Source organism: Symsagittifera roscoffensis, chromosome 1, assembly GCF_963678635.1.
Source record: "Symsagittifera roscoffensis chromosome 1, txSymRosc1.1, whole genome shotgun sequence".
Lineage (NCBI taxonomy): Eukaryota > Metazoa > Xenacoelomorpha > Acoela > Convolutidae > Symsagittifera > Symsagittifera roscoffensis.
In genome coordinates this window covers 59,742,525-59,769,272 of record NC_087062.1, presented here as the reverse complement: position 1 = coordinate 59,769,272, position 26,748 = coordinate 59,742,525, and the positions used below count along the sequence as shown (strand labels likewise).

Sequence of the window (26,748 nt, the reverse complement as noted above, 5' to 3'; positions counted from 1 at the left end):
TTGGAGGATGTCAGACAGTAGCCCTTCGAAAAGAAGGTACTATATTGGACGGTGGAACGGAAAGCGTGCTAAAGTTGAATCTTTAAATAGTTTTGAAGAGGATTATCCCCCAGTTAGTCAAGTAAATAGGAGCAGTGAGTTGTTTGATAGCGTTTTAAATGACGCTACTTTGTGTAATGTTAATCGTCAAGAGCATTCAACTTCGACGATCAGAAGCAGAGTAACAAAACCAATTGCCAACACGTATTTAATTAAACCACAGACTGTGTCGTTCAATCGCTTCGAGCTTTCTTCAGACGAAGAGAAAGATTTTGTGAAACCAATAAGTATACCTCCAGATCCAAAAAGTCCTTTGCATGCCGAGGTAAATTTTTTGGGAGAGCCAGTGAACCAGGAACTGTCTTTGCCAGCTGACACAGCTCTGAACGATAAAAAAGAATCGCGTATATCCAAATTCAATAACTTCGGTGTTTCTAACATTCAAGTCAAATCCCGGGAAAATGAAAAGCCCTTCAATGTATGTATCAAGAACGAAAACGTTGCTAATTTCGATTCAGATTATTTTTCTCAAGAGTCTCCTTCGCAGTCCCAAGAATCTCCATTCAGAAAAGTTTCGCGATCTGATCTTGCTAGGACACCTGTCAACCAAGTCAGCGGTTCTTTTGAAAAGTGCTCAGATGCAGTTGATAGTGTATTGCATTTGACAGAGCCTGCTCCCTTAAGTCTGAAAGCAACCAAGAAGAATTTTCTGAAAAGTGGAACAGGGACGCGGAAGGTGAGTTGATCCATTTTAATAAATTCATGTCGATCGCAACTTTATGGATATGATTTTCTATGGTATCTAACTCTATGCGAATTCGAAACTGGTAAACACGGTTTTATGGTTTAAGAGTTTCAGAGAAGGAACTTCATCGAGTTTTCTTGCTTTTAGTACCAAAAAAACGGTCGATTAAGTGATAAAAGTTTGACAATACAAATAGACGAATTAAAGTATGTCAAAGTATGCGAGGGTTATTTGACTTGCGAGAGCAAGTGTACTTTTAATCGGGAATTAGGTTTTTTTCAAGTACTTAACTTCTCACAAATTTTTGGGAAAATGATCTTGTTCTAAATCGAATCTCAGCATATCTCGGCCCCTTCTCACTTAGTATAGAGCTAAAACACCCGCTTTCGGAACATCTGGTCTAGGTATCGAGTCCCAGTAGGACCTTGTTTTTCTTGGATGTGGAGATTTTTTCTTCTTTTTTTCGGCTCAAGTGGTGTCTGCTCAAAGATTAGCGCATCACGCAATTTTTGTGCTGAAAGCAAATTTCATTGTAGTTGCTAGTGCAGTTGTTCAATGTAGTTTCAGGGGGACTTGAAGCTTTTTTTTACCTGTCTTAAATAATCTTTTTTTCGGCTGAGCTTTTGTTTTGTTGCTAATTAAATATTATTAACGCCTGCGAGTAGCTAGTGTTTTAGCAGGAACCTTCTTTTTTTTAACCTAATTGACTAATAAAAGTTCACTTCTGTGCTTTTTTGATATAGTCACGATCTGTAGCATTGGAAATTTCATAGCACCTGTTCTCGGCTTTATTTGTGGTTAATTTTTGTGATGGACTAATCGTCCGTGGCTGAGTGGTTAGAGCGTGAGACTCAAAATCTCTAGGTCGTAGATTGAGTCCGACTATTCGGACTCAACCTACGACCTTCGAGTCCGAGTATTCGACGAATTTTTACTAATTCGAGGCTGATTTTTACTTTTTTTTGCACTAGAGCTGATTTTTGTCGTGTTCTCGCTAATGTTTGCGAGGTCAAATGTCTGGCATGTTTGCCTAGAATGAACTTTTATCGAGTTATACGAGAATTTAAATTTTGTTAGACCTAGTTTTCATATATTTTTCTTTTTTCGAACGTTGATTAGTAATTTTTAAATCCAATTTTCTAAATCTTCAATTGATAACTAGGGCGTTGGTTTCAAATTTTGATAAACAGCCTTTGATAAATAGTTTATTGCCCTTGCGTACTTGACTTTTTTTCTTGTTCATATGATAACTCGAGTTGACTGTTGATCTTAATCTGAACTTTCTTCAATTAGCAGACAATTTTTGAGCAAGTTTTTTTTTCTGTTGGTTGTAAAATTTATCAAATCTGATTTCAGTATATCAGTTTTTTTCCTCTGATTTTCTTTGCTCGGGTGAAAAGGTTTCGGCATGGCGGCCTTTTTAAAAATCTTTTGACGATCAAAAGAAGGATATCTAAATGTTTTCAGGGGGCCTCAAATGCCTTTTTGAGTTTTGAAGTGTTTTATGAAAACAATATTTCTCTACTCGACTTGTGTCTACTTCGGTATGGTATGAAATATTTGATTTCGATGTTCAATTAGCTTTCGCAGGTCTTACCTAGCATATTTTTCTTAGAGGAACTTTTATTAATACAAAATCAAGACAAAGATGAAAATTTTGGTAGATCAATTTGTTTCAAAAAGTAACTTTTCGATTTTTTTTCTGTCTATTAGTTTGCCATGCTATTTTTTGTAACGCAGATTGTGCGATGTTTTGTTTGGCTTTTTGTAATACAGAGGAGAAGCGGAGCTTTGCAACGTTAGCGATACAACGCTAGCACAGCATTGCAAGCTAGTGATTAAAATGAGAGAAAATTTCAGAAAAACAGTCGAAAACACACCACCACCAGTGTTAATAGGCCTTTGGTATTTACCGAGCAGCCCCTAAGCAGACAATGAGTAGGTAGACGCCAATTGAGCCAAAAACAAAAAAATTTCAGAAAAAATTTTGAGCTCTTTAATTTTGAATACTTTGAATTCTTGCAGCAAAAACTACCTGATTTTTTCAAAAAGAAAAATCAATCAGTTATTGTCTCAGAAACACAAAATTGAGCAAAGTAAACTGATAAAAATAAGCCGAAATCATTTAGGCCGAATAAAGCTTTTAAGCGAAAAAAGAAAAGCTGTTTTTCCGGTAAACAGCTTCTTTTTTTGCAAATACTTCTCGCTTTTCGTACTTGCATCGTTATTGCAACTGAGCAACTTCAATTTCGCTCATTTTTTGTTCTAGATTTTTTGAGGTTATTTTTGTACCCTTTGTTCTGGGCTTCGAGTCCCGGATCGACCTTGTTTTTTTTCAGTATGTATGAACTTGAAATGGTTTCCGGTAAAAATTGAATTGTCGGACTTTTGTTTGTCTGCTCAAATTTGTCGACTGTTTCCCACATCACAGATTTTGCTTTTACTGTACGCAACCTTCATTGTAGTTGCAAGTGCAAGTGTTTTTTGATGTAGTTTCAGAAGGGTCTCAGGAGGGTTTGTTTGATGGAGTTTTGGAATAATTTTTTTTTGTCGGCTCGAGTAGTGCCTGCTCAAAGATTGACACATGGCGTATTTTTTGTACTGTTAGCAAGTTTCATTGAATTTGCAAGTGCTAATGTTGTTCAACTTAGTTTCAGGTGGAACTTGAAGCTTTTACGTTTTTTTAAATAATTTTTTGGGATCAATTTGTGAATGCTCGAAGATTGTTTCCTCTTCGTAAGTTATGTTCCGTTGCTAGTTACCTTTGCGATAAGCGAGGGTATTGTTTAATAATCAGATTTCAGTCGTGTATGCCTAGAAGGAACTTCTATCGAGGCATACGAAAGTTTGAATTTTTGTAGAGCTAGTTTTTTCTAAATTTTTCAGTTTTTTTTGTGAATTATGTTTTACCCTTGTGATTGCAACCGGATACTTGACTTTCTCCTCGTAATTAACTTTTTCAGAAAATGTTCAAAAAGTAACCATTATACCAACAATATCCGCAAGTAGCATACCCACAATATCCGCTAATAGCAAGGCCAGTGTATTGGTAGCATATATCATTTGAGAGCAAATTAAATGTTCTTATAACGGCATTTCTTTGCGTGACAAAATTTTTTGGTTGATTTCTGGCGCTGGAGGCTATCTTTTTTCATCGACATTATATGATACTGATTGAACCCGTACAAAAAATTTTACAGAAATTTAAGCCAAACTCACAGAACCTCCGCATTTAAATTTAAAAAAACATGAAAGGTTTTTTTAAGTTTTTTTTTGTTTGTTAAACAACTCTGGTCGAAGCCTTTTTTCTTAGTTTTAATCCTGCAACTGGCTTCATTTATCATGTTTTTGTTCCCGGTGAGGTAAATGTGTTCGTTAGTTTTTCGCTTACTTTTTGTTTAATTTTTTTATAATTTACACAAGAAACCAATAAAAAAACAGTCAGCTGTTGAAGCAGCAGCTGATTGTTTTTTTTTCTTATTGCTTTCTATTTTAAATTGTTTAGGGAGGTAACCGTTATATTTGATATGTCTGTTTTTAAGCAATTATAAAGTCCCAAAAACATCAGTTCAAAAATATCAATTCTAAATCCCAAAACATCAGTTCAATAACTTTTAAATCATTTGTTCAATTTTTCTGGAAGAATTTTTCGTTTTGAACTGATCTTGATTTGATTTGAGCTATTCTTCCAAATTAACTTGTTTTTTTTCTATAATTTTGCATAGGCTGAATATTACAAAAAAAAATATAGCATTTTTGATCTTATGTTTATTCGAGCTTATTCTGGCCACTGTTTGAACCAATCAGAAATTAGTTCCTAGATAATGATTTTTGGAAACATTACGAGGCCATGTGTATTTTATGAATTGTAAGCGGATTCCGCAACAAGGACGCTCCCTTTGTTCCGACAAATTTTTACCATGTTTAAAGACTTGTCTCTGGAATCCAGGAACATACAGACACAAAATTGTGCGCCTATTCGGTGCACAGTTTGGCCTCGTATTGAAGTTTTTAGGGAAAATTTGTAACTTTCAAATGGTTATAAAGTGTTTTTGTATACGCTAAATTGTTTATGGCTATTCAAAACATTCGCGAATGTGGTAATTTTTTTTTCGAGAAATTATTGTTTTTTGGGTTTTTTTATCTTTGTGAGATTTACGAAGGGTTTCATTGCTTGTCTTATGAGCAATTTAATGCAGCGCAGCCAAGTTAGTTGAACCTGGACTAAAATTGCTGCTGGTAATTTTTTCAATTTTTTTTTTGCTGTTGATTTAGAAAACTCGCGAAAGAAAATTTTCAATTTTTTCTCATTTTTGCTTTTCAATTTTTGCATTGCAACTAGTGCGAAGTTCGGCTTTGCCTCTGTGTTTATGATGTTTGTGTTGTGTCGCAAGTGATGTGAAGAGCCGCTTCACCTCTGTGTTAGAAAGATTAAGATTGAGTGTAATTTCTAAATTACTTAAATATGTCAATTGTTTGAAGATAATATGATTATAAAAGTAAGTGTTTGTCCGATAGCAAGGAATGAATTTGAGTTTTGTTTCGCTAGTTGCAAAAGTTTCGAATTTTCAGCATGTCATGTTTCGCAAGATCACTAAGTTTTTCAAATTTCTCTCCTGTACGCAATTGATCTGTAGTGAATGACTAACTGTAGACCAGAGAGCAGTGCTAATACTGCGTAGAAGAGAGAGGCTAGAAAAAGGTTACCACTAGCGTCTCCATACCACTTGTCCAGGTTAGCCGCTGTCACTACCGTCTCATTGGGTCGTTGAGGATCAAACGAAGGTGCAATGTCTTCGAATAGGGCTATGGAGTGCATCTGTGTCATTAGACCCAGAATAAACAGCATAATAGCGCCCCAGCTGCACAGAAACGTCAGAAAAAGACTGAGTTTGGGTCCGATTATCTTTACCATTGTTAACTAGCAGAATAATGTGTGTATTTTAAACAAGTCGGGTCAAAAATGTTTATTTTTTTATTTGTTTCTTCACTAGTTGAGAGTGCAGGGGAATGTTGTTACAGAAGTTAACTCAATATTCCAAACAGTCGGAGTGGGTTTATGAACTGAGAATTCAGATTTCGTTTGAGCAAAGACGAGAATTAAAAAAAAAAAGAATCAAAAACGGCGTGGGAAGCATTATTTCGAATCTTTTCTAATCGTGATTCAAACTATACGGAAAAATTTGAAACCATTGTTTTTTTCATAAATGGGAAAAAATAAGGATTCGCTTTTTAAGGTTATGTAGATTGGCAATTGAATAATTGGCGATATACGCTCTATCAGCAAGTACAGGGGCGGATCTAGGATTTTCTCGGGGGGGGGGGGGCGGAATTACAAAAAAAAACTTTTCAAAGCGAAAGTTTCTGCGCCGCAAGCAAAATTTTTTTGAAAAAAAATAGGCCGAAAAGGCGAAGGCGTTGTTAGCCACTTTTTAGACAATTTTGATTTAAAAATTGCGTTTTTTCGACCCGCGCCTTTTTAGGGTCCGTCCGTCACCAATAATGGATATCTCAAAATAGTAAAAATGGGAACCGCCCCCCCCCCCCCCCCTAAATCCGCCCCTGAGCAAGTATATTGTTCCTCAGAAATCGAACTTATGAAAAACTGCGGTATTTTTTGCATAATGACTGTCGTCATAGGTAAATTTTGACTGCGCCTGTAGAATTCGAATGGTTTCGATTGCGAATTTTATGTGTGGCGTTTTTTGACCCGAGATGAACAAAATTACTAATTTCTGAAACACTTTCTGGCAGAATTGGTAACAAAACGTATTTCAATCGTAAAGCTACACTCAACGGAAGGTGAACGGTTAGGTCAGCATTGTGGGGAAAATACAGCTAGTCTGATCTGTTGTTCCGTTATACAGTTTCTACGTAGCTGCGAGAAAGGCATTGGTTTATTACTCCATACGGCTTGCACGCCACCTTCCGTGGTTTTCCCTTTTTTATTCATTCGAGGCACAGAATTATTTTAAAAAAGATGTAGCAAAAGCATAGCGTATACTTGGTGTATAGCCTACATTCAGTCGTGGCACAGAAAATTGGGTTGATTGAAATTTGACTTAATTCTTATTTTGCTGCATTTTCTATATACACCAATTTATAAGGAAATATGGTGTATATTTTTGACGCATTTTTATGGAGTATTTTTTGAGACGTAAATGTCATTTGTCGATCGTTCAAATAATCCATCTGCTTTGAAGGATTATTTAAAATTTGTGTCTGTTGTTTACATTAGTTTCGTGCATATAACTCCGGCTGGTGACCTTGAATGGTGGTCGCTGTTCGATTTACCATTCCATTTAATTGTGCTGAATCTTGAGAATTTTTTTGCTAGCACGCCTTTTACCAAATATGTTGGTATGTTTGTCAATGTATTATGTAAATTTATGTAACTTTCGCAATCTCGAGAGCATATTAAGTATTGGCGTGATTCGGACTCTGATCATTTCTCTCAGTGTTGGGAAAAACTGGTTTGTAAAACGTAGCCTTTTTAGGTACAAAAGCAAGGAAATTCAGATTGAAAAATGAAAAAAAAGCTAAAAAGTTTGTTTTTTAAAGTTTTTTCTTTTTTAACCCTTGCGATAAACAAGAGTATTGAAACCGTGTACTAGGTATTTTCTACGTAAATAAAGTTGTTCACATAATGCTGAAAATTAGAAATCGCAAGTTCATTTGTATGGTCATATATGAAGATATGTTTTTTACTGGATGGATGCTCTTTAGTTGGTGCTACATGTCTGTTACGCTTAGCGTTATGATAATGTGATTTTTCGCCTATTTTTGGTTGTCGGCTATTTTTGATAGGCTTTTACCTATTTTCTTTTTTACTGTTCTTGCTTGATATTGTTTAAGATTCATTTGACACTTGCCTGAAGTTTTGAAAGGATCAAAGGCTACCTCACTGGGCCTTTTTTTTGAAAAAAGGCGAAAAATAAACAATAATTTTTTTCCCGCTTTTTTCTCTCCTGTACGCAAACAATGAAAAGAAAGGGTGAAAAAATCAGGTTTAGTTTCAAAAGTCTGCTTCAATTTTTAGATTTTCCAGCGGAATGTGAAACTCGACTTTTCTATTGTTGCGCAAAATGTGTTCATTTTGATCAAAAACCAGCTATTAACTGCAGTCAATGCTAAGGATATTAGCACAGACTATTATTTTACAAATAGCATTTTAGCTTAAGGTATCATGGATCTTTGGCGTAGAAGTAAGGAAGGAGACTCGCAACAAAATAAGAGGATTCGAAGCTTGGAAGGGTCGGATGTTTTTAATGAAATTTTTTGTATACTAGTTAAGATGTGTCCGCTCTATAAATTGAGGCATGTTAGTTCGAAAATTTCTTTTATCAAATTGACTGGTTCTGCTAATACGTCTTAATTGGATTGCGTCACTTAGCAGTTATGTCGACTCATAATTGGTGTGCGTTACTTAACAAATTTTGTAGACTCAAAGTTTTACTCATTCAGTTTTCCCCACTAGCGTTATCGGTCATATTTTTGCTTTTGTATGCGAAGTGCAACTTGGTTTCTGTGTAAATCAGTTTTTTCTTTAATTCGAATGAATTTATCTGCAGATGTAGTTCTTTTCGCTCACGATACGAATATATCGTGCGATTCCTCAAATTTAGAGGACTTTCAATTTGATTTGACAAATATTTTATCCTGGTTTTGCCTGAATAAGTTAACTTTAAATTCAGATAAAACACCTTAATAGGTTTTGAAAAAAATAGAAGTGCTTCTAAACTTTCTGTCAACATTCTTTATAACTTTTATAAAGCTGAACCCTCGTCTTCTAAGTACCATGGTGTTGTTGTTGTTGTTGTTTGCTGTGGATCCCGTCACAGATTGGGAGGGCATAAATGCCCAGTGCGACGAAGATAGTCCAGGACTTTGGTGGGTTCTTTCTGTAGGACATTGTAGTCAGGATTCGGACCGAAGATTTCGTTTCTGATATTCTGCCACGAGGACAGAGAAAAAGATAGTGCTCTGATGTCTCTGGTGCTAGTTCGCAGTTCGGGCATAAATCTGAGTTTACTCTTCCGAACTTATGGGCGACTTGGCGGAGGAAAGGCGCTCTGTTGACTCTCATTCTTGACAGTGCTACCTCTTCGGATCTTGAACGGTCTACCGCTCTGTTTAGCATCTTCCCGTTTGTGCACCTTGGATGGAAGCTGTTCTGTACCTTGGTGTAATTGTAGATGCTAACTTTTTTCAACAAGTTCAGATAGTAAAATTGAAAATAAGGAGGCATTGTGATATAATTTCAAAAATGAGATACTATGTACCAGCTGCGATCTTGCTAAAGTACTATCAGTCGATATGAACCAATATTATAATATGCTTTGCTCGTCTATGGTGGTACGAGTTTTGCTTTTCGAATCAAATTTGAATGCAAATTTTAATTGTTCCTATGATTTATTTCAAAAGGAAATATGATTCAATTACACTTTTATTGACAACAATTTACTAGCAGTGCATGCATTATTTGTGTACGATGTTACAGTTTAATTTCAGCTCGTTGAAGCAAAATTTTTGAATTTTCTGTTTTCTATAAAAAGTTTCGAATATAAAACAAAAATTTCAAATTATACAACATTAATTCCCCCATTCTGTAAAAAAAATGAAAATTTGTTCCAACTAACAGAGGAGCGAAATTACTGAATACGATGAAAATGTTTTTTTTTGCCGATGATTATTGGAAAAATTGTGAGGCAATAAGTGAGGAAAACGTTTTCGCTGATAACGAATAATTTTAATCTCGGAAATAACGAATTGGTATAGCATGTATTTCAGATATTCAGTATATTAAAATGTTCAGTTTACCGTATGTAAATGCTTTCAGATAATCTTTTTAGGGTGGCAAATCTACCCTAAAAATGAACTTTCAAATCCTTGTAGTTTTCGAGATATCGCATTTTTTCAAAAACTTGGAATCTTCCAAAAAAAATTTCAAAAAATGAAACAGTAAAAAAAAGTCTCGTTCTTAGCGCATATTGCTAGATAATCATTTATTTACTTGGGCTCATCTAACCGCAATTTTATGCCTTGTTCCTATTCCTTTCAATTTTTATTATAATTCGCATTTTCAAAAACAAAATGTAAAAATTCGATTTTTTGTTTTCTTTTTGTTTATCCATTAATTATTGAGGCTATTGAGACCTCGTATAATTTTATGGATAACAGCTTGCCCTGAGTTTATGCTACCGAGTGCTGCTATGATTTTTTCTAGTTTTAACTGTAATTAATTTGAATAGAGGGTAGGCCTTATGTAGGAGCGCAATGCGCGTTTCGTCTATCCTGTCCAATTTTTGTTATGAATTGAATGGTTTGATATCAGTTTTTTATAACTTGTTGAAAATAAATTGATGATTGCTGTTGGTTTCTACTTGATTTTGGATAATTAAATTCTTCTTCAGCAGCAGCTAGCACAGCAAAATACTAAATTCGGTAGCATAAACTCAGGGCAAGCTGTTATCCATAATATTATACGATGTCTCAATAGCATCAATAATTACACTAAAGGAAGAGGCTTACGATGTCGATTTCAATATTCCAATTTTTTCATAGAGTAAGAAAGGAAATATAATGGCTATAATTGTATTGGTTTCAATGAATCGGCAGCTTCATTTTGTTAGTGAAGTTTCAAGTCAGTGGGATCTATTCGTTTTGGAATGGGTTCTGTTGCTCTGTTGTGTTGGCTTGAGGAGGTGGTGCCTGTTGTTCCATGCCAGATGGGTTATTAGAAGCCCCGCCCCTCACGCGGCTGTCCAGGTTAGATGCGCCCTTGGGTCGTGTGATTAGGTTCTGAGTGACCTCTCCCTTTCTGTCCATGAAATGGTACACTCCCAGTAGAACATACACAGTGCGCAGGAAGAAGTTGGTAAAGAAGGCCATCATACACAGAATATACTCAAACCTGTGCAACAAAAAATGATGATTACAATCATAGTTTTCGAACTATTGTTGGTAAATTGTCGACGGGGATACAAAAACTATCACTTATACTTGTAATACCATTGATGTCGACCAAAAAATGAACGAAATCAAACCTGTTGTTTAATTGGGAATTGTTTTTTGAATCTTGGAAGTGGAACGAGAGTGCGAATATGTCGAGGATGAACCCAAGTGCCTGTAGCACAGCTAGTAAGAAACACGACTGGGCGCTGGTCTCGTCGTACATTGCCCACAGGAACATCAGTGTGGTGATCGTGTAGTGGTACAGGTAGGCCGAGGGTAGAAATGGGTACATGAGGCTCCATGTTGCGAGGAACTGGAAGATAGTGAAGAAGGCGCCGATGCTAGGAAGAGGGTATCCGTCCACGAACATTTTAATTTTTAATCCAAACTCAACAGACATTTTGCTTACTATGCACTCACTTTTAATTCAACCTATCTAAACTGAGCTGTTTAATGTGTTGCAACGCGACGGCAGTCAGTTTGAAAGCATACTCCTAATTCTTTGCTATATTTACCTTGCCGTGTTACATTTGATTCTCATTGTCCTACAAAGCGGGATCAGTGCCAGTTTTGAAGCAAACAATGCATGTTTGAGTGTCAAAATTCTTCCCAAATCTAGCTCTACAGTATATTTATAAGAAGTAAACGCGCAAAATTGTCTGATTTCAATTATTTTGTTACTTAAATGATTATTTGCTGCAGGTTGATGCCTTTTTGGTATTCTCCAAGCCTAACTAAATTGTAAACGAACCTTTCATACAATCTATGTTGATAAGTTTCTGGCTTGAAATTTGAATATTTCTTTTGTTATTATGGCGACGGATAACTTCTGATGGTTTACCTGTACATCTTCAAAAGCTGCAATAGATCCATGATGATGAGAAATCTGAAATGCAATTTGACGCTAAAAAAATAATGCATAAAGCGATTGAAGTTCAACCCAACCCGTCTTCCCAAAAAGACGATAAAAATCATTCTTCTTAAAAGGTTTCGGATTTCCAATAATTTTTTCAGTTCAACATGCGTGCGGCCAAGTTTTGTCGGCTTATTAAGTGGATTTTGTTGACACTGGGTGTACTGGATTTTGTTGACACTTTTCCAACAGTCTGTTAGGTATGTTCCGAAATTCATAGATTCGCTCTTTGTTTAGGGTTATCCAATTGGTTAAGGGTTTTCGGAGCTAACGTTAAAGTTCCATCCGAAAAACAAGAGCGCAGTCATGGGATATTTTGTTGGTTTGAGTTAATGAAAAATTGGCTTGAAATTGAATTCTGGCGGCTGAAAAAGCATTTTTTTCTTCAAAAAGAAAGTCAAGCTGTAAACAACATCCTTTGGGCTGCGAAAGACTGATGTTAGACAGAGGAGTAGGGGGTGTTCTCATGAGGGAGGGACCGAATGATTGAAATGGTTTAGCCAATCAGAATTGTTAGACATTCCTATTGCCTAAATGACTTTTACACAAAACCGAATTCTTTTTTTTATTAGAAAATAAATTATAGCAGCTTATCAAAGAGTTGCTGTACAAATCTTAGATATATATATATATATATATATATATATATATATATATATATATATATATATATATATATATCTCAAATTTTTTTTGTTTTATATTTCATTGGTAAAAACATCTGATTAAGGGTTTTTCCAATACCCGACATTGATTTCGCACTAGTTGAAACTTCATGTTTCTGCTTATTTTCTAATTGGTCAATATTAATTTAAATGGCCTCGATTTATTCGCTTTCTTCAAGATTTTTGCAATTTCTTTGAGATTTTTGAATACTCAGTTCTGATTGGCTCAAAATAACTGAAAAATAAATCTCCATCATTCAGTACTTTCATCATGAGAGACGACGCCTAAGCTGGTACTTAAATACCGCGCTCGAAACTATGCCGATCAAACGAATTTATTTAAGAGTAATGAACGTAGTGCAGACTGTTATAGGTCTTGCTGATTTTTTTTTTCAGGAAAAGTCTTAGAAGACTCTAATAACTACAGATGTGCATTCATACATATTGATGCATTTATGAATGCACTTAGGTATTTATGCACTTTTTGAATTCAATAGAAATTCATCTGCTAAAATTGACGTAAATAGCACTCTCCAAATACGAACGTGGAAACGGTGCAAAAAATCGTGAATGATTTCTTGTTTCGGAAGTGGAATTTAACTTTTAATTTTCCAGTGGAATAAAAGCTTTACCTGTTGATCCAGTGTTCTCTAGTTGGGTTCATGTTATCGAAAAAGCGCCAATCATAAATTGTTCTTTAAATTCAAAGAGCTTAAAGGGCATGTATTTTTTTCTTCGAAATTCGAAAGTTGAGATTTTTCAAGAAAGTCAGTGTTTTTTTATGTTTACTTGCGTTCATTACTCTTTTCCAATCTTCGATTGGCTATGTTTTTACATTAACTCGATGCTAAATTTGCGTTTTGATGGTGAACAACTTCTTTTAGGGAAAAAAATTTATGCAAAAGTAAATACATTACAGCTACATAATCTATTCATGCTTGGGGGTGTGGCTTAATTGATTTAGCTCAGTTCATTTAAACAATCGAGAACTATCTTTGTCGGCACGTAATTTCTGACTGTTTATCACTAATTCACCTCTTTAGGAAAAAATTTAACAAGTTGATTATTCGAGTTTGATTTCTTTCCAGTTCAATTCAATTTCATTTGCTAAATAGCAGTCTCATTACGCTCTCCAATAAGGAAAAAACAAATGGAAAAAAAAAGTGACTGGTTTTGTGAGTTGCAAAATGGAATTTAGTTTTTCGAAATTCGAATTTATTTTCAAATTCGAAATTGCTGTGTTGAAAATTGTGTTAAAAATAACCATTTTTTGGTTTCTTTCTGTTTATTGACGGATGTAACTGTCTGTTGGGGATGTTTGTTATCATATTTAACGAACTAAGTGCTAACTTTTGGTCTCGTGAGTTGTCAAAGGCTTGTGAAGGGCTCTATGAGTTTATTTTTTTTTTTACAATTTTTAACTTCTTTGATAGTTAGATTGAAGCTGAGCGGACAATGAGGCCATTCATCCTACTTATGTAGATCAATCAGATCTGTAGATCTACGCATATTTTGGTCACTCATAAATGATAATACTCGAAGCTAGCCATTGAATTATGAAGCATTTGGTGGGGGGGGGGGGAATAGTACGTGTTACTTTTTTGTTCCTTGTTAAATGCTGGGTAGTAGCGAACAACTTAGATGAGTACTCACCAATGAATTAGATGCCGCGAACAGAATTTGAGGCTCCTTGTTGCAATTAATTTGTAAAGTTTATATGGGCTTTAAGTTGAATTTGTGCTGATCAAATGTAGATATGTTTGTTCGTTTATGCGTTCGGCATGGAGCTCTAAACTGAGTTACCTTAACTTAATAAGGAATCGCCGAAATTAATAAGTATTTTAAATATAATTGGAAACGAGTTGAACATTAACTTATACTGTAGTAAGCTTAATGGTTATGTTTATGCCAAATAATTTGTAAGATGTTAAACAGTTTGTTGCTATAAAGAAGATGAACTTCAAAATTACCACAAAGTTCATCCGAAATAAACTAACATTATGTCAAGAGAACGAAAAGGCTACAAAAACAACAATGAAGATGACGGGTTGAGAAATAATAACAGAATGACATGTTTGTTTCTAATATTTTAGAGCCCTCTGAAGGCACGGTACAATGCAAGGGCGTGGACCAGCTCGGGAGCCGATTCACCCACTGTATCATCCTCGACCACATCTTCCAAAAATAACTTCGTAAGGTCTAGAGGGTGTTGTAAATATTCATATGAGAAAATCAGTTTTTATACATCAAAATAAAAAAACAGCTTTCTGAAAGACAATCTCAAAAAGACCATCGGTCACGAATGAAGACCAGTGCATTTGAAAAACTGAAGCTTGTATTAATGATACCGAAGGAATTTATGGTAATTGTTTTGATCTGGTTTATGAAAGAAATGAAATCACAAGTGTGATTCATTAGGTTTATTTCGATCATTTTAATTTCGATTTTTCAGCAATAGGGCTCTTGATATAGTGCATTTTTCCGAGGACGAGGACTATTTGATGCACAAAATCCTGGTATATTTTTGATACTCTCATAGATGCAGTTTTATAGGATTTCGACGATATTGACGTTGATGAAGACGTATCTAATAAAACGTCAGCGATTCAAATAGAAGCAGCCAAGTCAGTTCGATACAAAGGTGTCTCATCAAACGTATCTTCGCTACTTCAGGAGGAAAGTTCAACTAAATATGATACTACTGGTACCACATCCCAATTTGCAGTACCTGTCATGCTAGCGTCCAAGACTGGTCTAGACAGGTTTGAAGCAACCCAGTTCTTGGACGAAGGGCAGATAAATGCGGAATCTGTCAAAGTGTCCCGCAAAGAAAAGGAGGTGAGTTGTTTGCTAATGACTGCTATTTCACACAAGCCAGCTACTGAGAGTCGTATTTTATTACGAATCCACCTTTTTTCCGACCAAACTCGCAAATGAAAGTTCTGATTTGGTTGCATTTTTAGCATTGTCAGTTAAATAGCATCTGTTGCATCATTTTTATTGGTGACTTTTTTGTATAGTGAAAAAGTTACTGTGGCGCAGATGCAGATGTGAGGACGTGGCATTTTTAATCTCCAGGTCGAAAGTTCGATTCCGGCACGTAAAAAAGTATTATTTTCCTAATAATTCGCTTTTTATTGTTCCGACTTTCGGTACGAAAGTAACGGAATGTTTGTGCTCGGGGTGGGTTTTTTTTCTTCAGACAAATTTCGACTTTTCAACTAGCCATTTTTGACAAAATTTTTTAATATCATTTGAAAAATATTGTTGTCTTGTGCTCAAATTTGAAAAGATGTTTCACCTGTGATCATTTTTTGTAAAGTTACCGGGGTTTAAAGATTGCCATTTTGGCCAATTTGTGACATCGCTAATAACGCGTAAGCGGAGAGTTAACCCGTCTTATAAATTGTTCCAAATTGGGTGAAAGAAGCTTATTTGCCACAATTAATTTGTTACAAGGAGCGAATCTATCCTTTTGTACTGTTTATGGCGTGTGGTGGGATGATTTTCATTAAAAAAATTCAAATTTCAGAGAAAACATTTTCATTTTGTTTTATTTCATTTAATTTTTTGATGTTATTGCTTCTCGATAAACCTTAAAAGGCAGTCGGAACAATCAGGGCTTCGCCCTAATACGAGCAGCCTTGTTTTACTTTTAAACCCTTTTTGTCGTTTCAGCGCATGTGAGCCTCGACTCTTGTGTTGATATGACTCGGATGATCAAGTTTTTCCTGCTATTGTGATGCTTTGAAAATTGCACTGATTTTAGATGGTTTACCATGCGTTGATAAATGTTGATTCATTCAAGAAAAAATTTCCAAGTTATTTTAAGTATGCTGCCTTACAAAAAAGTAGATTAACAGTAATGAACATACTGAGTATTCTTACATAGGCTTTGGTGATTTTTTTGTGTTTTTTAGGAAAAAGTCATAGTATTGTTCTTGCTCAGTTTGAATTTTTCGTTGTTTCACTTTTATTTTCTTTTTCGGTTAACTTCATTTCCTTTGTTAAACAGTAAAACAACTATCAAACAGCCACAAAAAGGGTGATCGGTTGCTAGTTTCGATTTCCCTATGAAATACAACTTTACCTAATGATCCAGTTTTCTCAAATTGGTTTAATTTTTATTAAAAATCACCAGACATAATTTGTTCGTGAAATACAAAGAGGTTCAAGGGCATATGTTTTTTTTCAAATTCGGAAGTTGAAGTTTTTCAAGTCAGTTTTTTTTCTGTTTCCTTGCGTTCTCTACTCTTTACCAACTGTCAGTTGGCTATGCTTTGAAAGTTTCCATCATTTCATCCCCCAAAAAACCACGGTTAAGTTTCACTCCCTTTAGTTCAACTCCTTAACAACTTTGCCTTTAAAACAAAAGTCTTGAACCGTTGCTATAAGATGGCTTTTTTTCGACGACACTGAAGTGCATCCTGGTTTGGATCATAATTTGTGGTTTTACTGGTAAGAAGTTTTAGCTGAGAGCAAAAGAGAACAATTCTGCAGGTAGCAAGGTAAATCCTTGATTTTAACGACTCCCCAGATATCTGGAATAGTTTTCGTTAAAATAGATACAATTCAAAAAAATGGAATTTATTATTATTTGAACATCTTGCACCCAAACGCCATGTTAACTGAATGCTCCAGTTGTTGTTCCGACTTTTGAAGAAAGGGACGGAATATTATGTTCTTGGGTGGTTTTTTTCTCCAGACAAATTTCGAGTTTTAAGCTAGCAATTTTTGACGGGTTTTTTAAAATACCATCTGAAAAGTATTGCAGTTTTTAAATACAGTCTTTACAATATTGATGAAATCAAATGGATGAAAGCTGCGATTATCTCATCGTAAAAATTAGAATATTTTGAGTGTAGTCATCCTATCACAAGCGAAATTGAATCATTCCAAATTGAACTGAGGCATGCATTTTGCTCTTATTAATACTGACGCAATACAAATTCCGTCAAAAATTCCTAGTTACAATTGCGATCACCTTAGTGTATTATTACGAGCCTTTTTTTTCTAACCTATCTCGCAAATGAAAGTGTTAATTAAAAGTGTTCACTTATTTGGAAATTTCACTGTAGCATTGGAAATTGCATAGCATTTGTTCTCTGCTTTATTTGTGGCTAGTGTTTGATGACTTTTAAGCTTCCGTGGCTGAGTGGTTAGTCTGCGAGACACTTAATCTCTGGGTCCAGGTTATATCTCAGGAGGCGGATTTTAACTAATTAGAGGCTTATTTCTAATTTTTATTATTGCATAGAGCTGCTTTTTGTCGTGTTCTCGCAAGTGTTTAAATTTGTTTAGGAAAAAAAATAGTAAAAAAAATTCCATCTTTTTTATCTAAGCGAGAGCAATAATTTTGATGCCAAATAGTTTAGAGATAAGGTTTCTTCAAATTGGCGTACATAAACACATGAAAGTCCTATGGCGAAGATTCTGTATTAATGATGGTTTGGCGTATTAGTTGATCGAACGCAATTACCGTTTTCCAGTGAGGCTTCAAATTCAGTTTTAACTTTGAGATAATGTAATCAGTATAGAAATTCAGGTTTGTTAATTAGAGGATTAAATCGGTGTCAAGTCGTCGCGGAGTGAAGTTGTGCCGAGTGAAATAGTAGGGAATGAAATAATGGCACGTCTAAAAAATAAAACTAATGAAAAGTGAGTTCGTATGGACCTAATTATGTAGCACACCTTTTTATAAGCTCGCAATTGACCATTTATTGCATCTATCTGACGAATTATTCTTTTTGTGTTGCGAATGGTTAAACGAAAATTTGCTGTCAGAGCGTCACCGAACTACGAAGATTGTGTAAAATTAATAATGATAATAATTGGATACCGAATCATCGGATGTGTGCACTAAGAGCAAGCTGTAAATTTGTGCCGCTTATGAATATTGAACTTAATGTCAGATTTCTGTTTCAGCTCTACACAGTGGTGCGAAGTGTCAAGTCGATGCAAACGACCTTGGAAGACGGAGAAAGTCAGATGTTCAGTGAAGACATGCAGTACATGCTGGAAGGACTCGGAGGTCCAGGAGTCTCACTGTCGACCAGATGTCTTTCCCTTCTCTCCATGGCCACAAAAGCCACGCAGTCCAACTTCAGGGTTCATTTCAGGGCCCAGTTAATTCTGCCCCGTATCTGTATTCTAATGAAGGATGCACCTGTTCATCCGGCATTAGCACTGGCGACTTCCCTTCTACTATACGTGCTCAGCAGGGATAAGATCCCACTACATCTGGACATTTACGCTCTAGCTCTCGTTATACGTCTAATCAAAAACGAAGAAACAGCAGATTGGACTTCAAATCGGATCAATGCTACGAACTCGGACAAGGAGAAAAGTGAAAAGAACGAGCTGTTCAAAGTGAAGACTAAACTAAAGAAGGTGTTAATCAGCTTGCCTGATTCTGCTTCCAAGTTGCTGTGTCTATCAGAAGAGGTTTCACCCTCTGCACTTTCTCTAGAGGTGCTTTTATCAGTCTACTGTGAAAAGTCAAAATGGACAGATGGCTTCAAAACACAGATTATGAAAAGTGGTGCAATCGAATACGTCGGAAAAGCATGTAAGCCTTGTTTTCCATTCAAGTGTTATTGTATGAATCAATTTCTTTATTGTCACAAGGAACGAAATGGAGACTTTTTGATGTTGTGCGGTTTTTATTCTGGGAAAGTCTCAAAATTTGATTGAAGTGAAACTGAGTCAAATCAGGAGGGCAAATTACGCTGTTCAATCACAGAATTTAGAATGGCGTTAAAATGGATTAGAAATGGGTTAGTTAAAATGGGTTAGAATGGTTATAACATCGAAAATTGATAGTAGTTTTGTTTGATTTTCCTGTAGAATAAACAAATTACTCAATTGATCCAGTTTTCTCTAAAAGTGTTAGTTTTGTCACAAAAAATTCATATGGAGTTTTAATATGATATATGATTAATATAATATGATATATAAATATGAACATATGTTTACCCTCATTTTTCTCTGCCGATGGTTTGATTTTAAAATTTGTTCTGAAGCTAATTTCCATTTCAACAACCAGATGGAAGGTAAATCATGATTGGCTTGAGTTAAAAAAAAATGGTGGGTTCCAGTTCAAAATGCATTTCAGTTTTTATATTTAACAGCGGAATCAAAGGTTTAGTTTTCTCACAGTAAGTTGGTGATATCAAGAAACGCTCGCGGACAAAATCCCCCACAATAAAAAAATCCTTCGATAAAATACTTCCAAAAAACCTTTGAACTAAATTCCCCATAGGACTAAATACCGCATAGGATAAAAGCTCCCCGTTGTAACTGCCTGTTTAATATCTGTCAATATCTCGTTAATTTCAAATTGAAAAGGATTATGCACAATTTTACACTTTTTACATTATTTGGATTAAATGTAGACACTCTCAGTGCCGATGCAGTGACACAGCAGAAGCTCTACAGTCTTTTGGGGGCAGAAGAACGGGAAATGCTTGAGCTCCATATACAGAGACTACTCCGCTGCTCAACTCTGATCGAAAATGTGAGTGATCTTTTTATGCAAGCATAGAGCAATGAAATTTTTTGTCTCAAACGTTGCTATCCGTACCCTACGAACAGTAAAAGTGTACAGGTCACAAAAAACGTGATCGACTTCTAGTTTCGAAAGTGGAATGTAAATATCAGATTTCACAGCGGATTAAAATCTTAACGTATTGATTCAGTTTTCCCAAATTGGGTTAATTTCATGAAAGAATTGTCAATTATAAATTGTTCTAGAAATTTAAAGATGTTTAAAAGGTCATCTATTTTATCTTCGAAATTCGAAAGCTGCGATTTAAAAAAAAAAACAAGTCATTTTTTTTCTGTTTCTTTGCGTTCATTTTTCTTTTTCAACTGTCAGTTGGCTATTTTCATCTCATAAATCTATTTTCAGGATGGAGTTATGGGTCCGAAACGCTCAAAAAATGTTGCTCCCTAAAAATGCTCGTGAAATTTTTAGCAACTTTTATCATGATCATGTTTAATTTCAAGCAAGCTAACCCGATTTGAGAAAAACGGGGTAGGAAATTTTCACCAAAATGTTTTCTTTATTAGGAAAAATAAGGAGTGCCAGCAATTTTATATCAAGGTCAAAAGAATTTGCCGCACTTGTTTTGTTCACCACATCATTAAAAATGGAAGTAGGAGTGTTTTTCTGTTAAATTGAGTAGATACTTTGAGAAAAAAATTTTGAAACAGTGCTCTGAGAAAATAATTTTTGATACGTTTACTGCAGTAGTAACTTCTAATTGTAACATTTTTGTCAATAAGAGAAAAAAGCTAATTCTCTTTCGTAAAATATCAGTGCCAGGCATTCATTTTCATCAATGCCTGGCATTCATTTTCGCCAGTGCCTGCATTTTTTCGGATACCGTGGCCACCCTGAGCTTAAGTTTTTTGTGGTAATTTTGATAAACGTAATGAAGTTTCTTATATAGGTCTTGGTTATTTTTTTTTTCAGGTTTTTGTTTACGCTAAATTTTGATTTTTCGCGGATTGACTTTAGTTTTGTTCAGTTCATTCACATTGTTAAAAGAAAGTCAAACTCCATTATCGAAGAGAAAAACAAGTTAAAGATCACAAAAAAAACCTGATAGACTTCTTTGGTTTTGAAAGTGGATTTAATGTTCAGATTTCCCAGCGGTTTTAAAAATTTACCTATTGATGCAGTTTTATCAAACTGGGTTAATTTTGTCAACAAAAGCACCAATCATAAACTTTTCTTATAATTCAAAGAGCTTTAAAGACATAAATCAATTTTCTTTCTGTTTCCTTGCGTTGCTTTTTTCCAGCTGTCAGTTGGCTATGTTTTCCTTTTCATTTTCTTTGTTGGAAGGAAGGCAAACTCCACTATCGAACAGCAAAAGTAAAGCTCACGGAAAACGTGATCGACCTCGAGTTTCCAAAGTCGATTTTTACACAAGTTTAGCTTGTGTTATAGTATGAACTTTCTTTTTTTTCCAACCTAAATCGCAAATATTGTTGCAATGCAATTGTTGCGACAAAATGTGTTCATTTTGACCCAGCTATTAAGTAAAGCCAATACTAAGATATTAATACATACTAGTATATTACAAATAGCACTTAAGCTTCAAGGAATCATGGATATGTAGCGTAGAGGTAGGGAAGGAGTTCAGCAGCAAAAAAGGAAGGTTCGAACCTGGGCAGGGTCGGATGTTTTTAATGAATTTTTTCGTATACTAGTTTAAATGCATCCGCTCTATAAATTGAGGCATGTTAGTTGGTAAATTACTTTTATCGAATTGACTGGTACAGCTAATGCGTCTTAATTGACTTGCGTTACTTAGCAATTATGTAGACTCATAATTGGCGTGCGTCACTAATGAAGTTTTGTAGACTCAAAGTTTTAATCATTCAGTTTTTCCCAGTAGCGTTATCAGTCATATTTTTGCTTGTGTATGCGAAGTGCAACCTCGCATGTGTAATTTTCTCTGCGGAACAAAAATTTACTTACCTATTGATCCAGCTGTCTCAAATTGGGTTATTTTTTCATCAAGAAAGTTTCATTCTTAACTGGTTCTTGAAATTCAAAGAGCTTCAATGCTGCACATTTTTGTTTGAATTTCGAATGCTGAAAATTTTTGAAAAAAGCTAGGAATTTTTTTTCTGTTTCCTTGCGTTCATTGACTCTTTTTTAACTGTATGTTGGCTATGTTTTTTACCGGTATTTACAATTTTTGCAGCTTTGACTCTTCTAAATGTATATTCATTAAAAACTACTAGAAAAATAGAGAAATTAATAGTAGAAATTTGAGAATAAAACCATAAATTAAACAAGTTGTTCCGACCATTTGAAAATGTGAAGGAACTTTGTATTCGGGTGTGTTTTATTTTTTTTCTTTTTGTTTTCTTCGCAAAATCAGATACTTCAAATAATAATCAGTGGAATTGGTCGAGTGATATATCATTTTAAAGCCCTTTCAGTCGTGATTCGAACGGCTTTAAAAAAATTTTTCAGTGTCGAGAAAAACAGGTTCGAAATTTTTTTGATTTTGGTCTAATATCGAGCTGATAAGGTGAGCGTGCAGGCTTTCAGCAGCTTATTTAGCTTAAGTTTAGCCATGAAAACTTAGTTTTTTTCGAGTAAAGTTTGTTTTAGGAGTTTTTAGCGAGATTTTGGGAATCAGAAACTTGAAAAAATTCAGAACAATTTCTTCCAAAAAAGAATTGAAAGGAATTGTTTTTCCTAATTTTTTTTTCGTTTTTCTAGTCATTTTTCTACAAAAACTTCTTTCCAATTGTTCTATTTGACTATGACTGTCGCATTTGTCCAATTTCTCTTTTCGTTCAAATTTTTTATCACATTACTCAGAAAAAAGGGACACTCATTTGAAAAAAAAAATTGTTTTTTCTAAGACTATCGTCAGAACATTGTTTGCTTCTTGCACAGTAACCGGCTATCCTTGTTTAAAATTCAATGTGAAGCATGGTAAAACTGCTATTTTATGATATTCAGGCAAGTGATGTAGTAAGTAGTTCTGTTGAGAAGTTTGTTGGCTTACAAAGGTTTCGGGTTCTTGCAAATTAAAACGTGCTAATTTTTGCTGTAGCTACATGCAACCGGCAATCTTTTAAACGTGAGTTTTATGACTCAATCTAGATCATTGGCTGCTGCTTGTCTTTAGAGCGGGGGTTCATGAGTGAGTTGAATGGAGCCGTTTTTACAATAAAAACAAAATCCAGGAGAAGAGAAAAGGGATCAATTGAGCAATCTCCCCCCGCCCCCCCCCCCCCATAATGACCAATTGAGCTATCTCCCCCCACGCAAAAACGGTAAAACGCTACAAAAAGACGTCATCAAACGCAAGAAGATGGTTGATATGTTCGTAGCACGCAATCAATTGACCGATTGAAGTTTATTTTATATGAGTATCGAGAAAAATTTTGAAAAAGAAAAAAAAATCAAATTTTATTTAAAAAAAATTCGATTCTTCGATTCTATAATTTTGTTAACTTTTGTTTGGGTGACCATTGCCTCATCAGAAAGCGAATTATCAGGGTTGATGCTCTAGCCTTGGATCTGGATATTAAACATGGCTCTCCTCAGCACTTTAATATTGTGTGCAAAACACTTATCATCCTTTGAGTACAGAAAAAAGTAGCTTTATTTGCCTCAAATGTATTGATTCTTTTTCACTTTGATTGTAATTTTTGAGCTTTGATATTGTAAATTTTGGCCTTCCTCATTCGTTGGAGAATCTGTTTATGATTTCATATCATCCAAACTATTTTCAAGAGTTCATAAACATGCTTCAAGAGCCTATTAAGCTTTATCCCCCCCCCCCCCCCCCCAGCGAGAATGGAGGGGGGGGGGGGGGGGAGATTGCTCAATTGATCCGAGAGAAGGAACTATAATTTGGTGATACGATATTTTAGGTTACGCACAGTCATCATGAGAACCAGAAGCAGTTGATTCAAAATGATGGCATTCGAATTATTCAGTCTGCGACCAGGTAACTTGTGCTGCTTTTTCGTAGTTTAATATCAATTATTTTGCAAATAATTGCCAATCTATGAGCCATAAGCAATTTGAATTTAACGATTTCGTAGTCTTTAAGTTAGAATCTTTAAGTTATAATTGTAAAATAATTGTATAGAACAGTTGAAATGAAACATACGCTTTCCTTTGATTGATTGTTTTTGATGAAATTAAGTGTGTTTCAGAGTTTTCAAGTTTCTTGTTAAATCAGTTGGTGAAAACAGACATGAATCCGAAAAAACGGACGAAGCAAAACCTTCCACTTCTGAGAATGATCATTCAGAATTGGACAATTACAATCTACAGCCATCAAAAGCAGAACAAAGTTTAGACAGCGATCAGTTGCAGTTCTCATTGCAAGATTGCCTCATCGAGTCTCTTGGAATTTGTCTCAACCTCACAAATGACTCAGGTAGGTTTTTGCTGGTCATTCTAGCAGTCAGTGCTCCGCTGTCTGCTGTCATTGTCAATTGATCACTCATTTCATACAGACTTGTTTGTTTAGAATTGGGCTCCACCAAAATGGGAAATGAGACTGAAATGCTTGCTTGCCTTGTCGATTGTGCTCTTCATATACCAGGAAAAGTTTCATCTGCCAAAAAGTTCGATATCACCATTATGGTATGTGGAAAATAAATTCGAAATAATACTAATCTTTATTCAACACCATTTGACCGAATTCTAGCAAGTTTAAGTAAACCTACAGCTTCGTACGACGTTCTTTTGTGATGATAAAATTAAATAACTTCAACGGTGTTGTTTATAGTTAAATCTGACGGCTCTTTTCAATTCCGCCCCCCCCCCCCCCACCTTTCCATTTCAAGTTTCAAAAACTACTTAAGCCTTGCATAATGCAATGAAACTTGACAAGATGAACAAACTAATAAGTGGGACTTACTCGGCCAAATTAATTTAGGTCTCTATTCCACTTTCCCCCACAGTTGAATTTCAGTTTTGAAAAACCAATTATACATTGTAAATTCAAAAAACCAATAGAAAAAATTGCATAGTGAACAAACTAAACTATTTTGAACATACTTGTTGTTCATAACTTACATCGTAACATTACGCGCTCAGCCAAAATAACTCATAAAAACAACTGTAAAAATGATAACTTTGAAAGGAGGGGAAGTTGAAAAGAGCCAACCTGCCTTGTCTTTAGAGTCTGGGCTTGCTGATTAATCTGCTGGACTGCAGTCCATTAAACAGAAGACAGTTTATGGTGCTGAAAACCAAAGTACCGCCTGGCGTACTCATGCAAAGGGAAAGTCACAAATCGAAAACGAGATGCAAAAACAATCCTATGAAGGATGTACAACAGAATGATAGGAACAGAGAAGTTTCTGCTGTGGAGGCCTTTGTGCTGCTCTTTTGCAGCCAGGAACAGCTGGTTGAAAAGATAGAGGCGGAGGAGAAGCTGAACGAAACAGATGCAGATTCACACTCCAATGATGAAATGACGAGCGGCAAGGAATCGGTGCGGAGAAGCCAACGCAGAAGAACCAAACCAGCGGCCACTGATTCAGCTGCGTTTGCAGGCGCTGAATACAATGATAGAAGAGCAAGTTCTGGAGGCAACGGATTTGACTCTTCGAGTGATTTTGAATGGTCAGATGATAAAACGCCGATGGGAAATGGAACCAATAAGCAACAAACATTTGATGACGAGTTCGTGGAAGATGAAGAAGGCGGTCTTGTTTGGGTGGGCAAGAAAAAATCCGGCGCAAACAAGTAAGATCATTCTTATTTCTCGTAATTCGAATCAGTTGTGCAAGTAATCAACTTAGTGTATGTCATTAATTCAGATCTTTCATACATTTGAAAAGACAAGTTACATCCGAGGTTACAGCTTTCAAAAGGTTTTGAATATTTGTTTAATATCTGCGCTGAGAAACATTGCTACATAGTCGAGTGCATGGAGCAGGTATTGCAGTAGGCACTGGTCGGCTTAAAGATCGAGGCTTTAGATGCTTCAAAGATATTGAGTCTAAATTTTCAGTTCCTCGGACGAAAGCAGTCTGTGTCCGAAAAAGCGGTCGGAAATGGAACAACAGCAGCGATTGGATGTTCTCGAGCAAGGTAAAATAACAGATAAATTTTAACTTTGTAATGTCGGTTTTAACAAATCCCAGAGGAAGCTGGTTGGCTGACTTTATACGATACCATGTTCGTACGTTTGAAACATGGTTTTTTCTGAACATTTTTTAACATATATTTACTGATATTATCAATCCAACTTGGTAATGAAGTTTTTTTTTCAACATTTAGCAGGTATAAACAAAAAGAACCGAGCAAACTCGCTTTCCACGCTTTTTGTTTTTTTTTCATGGAAATCCTAAAACTATTTCATCTGTTGTTTAGCCTTGTGTGCCGCTGGACGACACATGGAGAGCTGTATGACTGCAGCCTATGCCGCACTCCTCATTGGCTGTATACTACAGGGAAACATGGTATGTAATATATTTTTTTGTTTTTAACATAAACAAAATGTCATTTCAAGTATTGATAACAGTTGAGCGAAATTATGTGAATTACGTGAAGTTGAAGTCTACATTTTTCGCTAAAAGAGACTAAAGAATATATCACGCAATTTGGTTGTTCTTAATGCAGAATAACGTGAAGACGGTGCTGCAGTTTGTACCCAGTGGCAACTTTAGCAGCATGATCAAACAACTAGAGAGACTGCACAAGTTCATGAGTCTGACCACGGCAGCTGACAGTCCCCTCATGGCCTCCATCTCAGACCAGATAACAGTTCTCACTGAGGCTAACCAGAAAGCAAGTACTCTAGAGGACACGTTTTAGCATGAAAATGGACGCACATGCGAACCACATTTCTGAACTGTATCTTGAACTAAATTCGTAGCAGTTTTAATGAGTCGTGTAATTAATTTGATTTTGAACTTTTCTAAATTTA

At 35.5% G+C, this 26,748-nt stretch overlaps 3 protein-coding genes across 3 annotated transcripts in view; 2 read left to right on the top strand and 1 right to left on the bottom strand.

Annotated features, from left to right (window-relative positions):
• LOC134846566 (dual specificity protein kinase CLK2-like) overlaps positions 1-26,748 on the top strand; it is a 215,940-nt gene that overhangs the window by 3,489 nt on the left and 185,703 nt on the right. The gene's annotated exons all lie outside the window — the stretch shown is intronic.
• LOC134846539 (wings apart-like protein homolog) lies at positions 1-26,748 on the top strand. The gene is made up of 12 exons (XM_063863920.1): positions 1-775; positions 14,410-14,508; positions 14,870-15,154; positions 18,242-18,884; positions 19,711-19,832; positions 23,729-23,805; positions 24,017-24,243; positions 24,337-24,452; positions 24,994-25,562; positions 25,831-25,910; positions 26,193-26,281; positions 26,442-26,748. Exons 1-12 carry the CDS (start codon positions 8-10, stop codon positions 26,634-26,636), a joined length of 3,270 nt encoding a protein of 1,089 aa, XP_063719990.1. The 5' UTR covers positions 1-7; the 3' UTR covers positions 26,637-26,748.
• Positions 10,235-14,149, bottom strand: LOC134856853 (uncharacterized). The gene is made up of 4 exons (XM_063873145.1): positions 13,970-14,149; positions 11,580-11,624; positions 10,831-11,079; positions 10,235-10,697 (listed from the first exon to the last, which is right to left on the bottom strand). Exons 2-4 carry the CDS (start codon positions 11,609-11,611, stop codon positions 10,439-10,441), a joined length of 540 nt encoding a protein of 179 aa, XP_063729215.1. The 5' UTR covers positions 11,612-11,624; positions 13,970-14,149; the 3' UTR covers positions 10,235-10,438.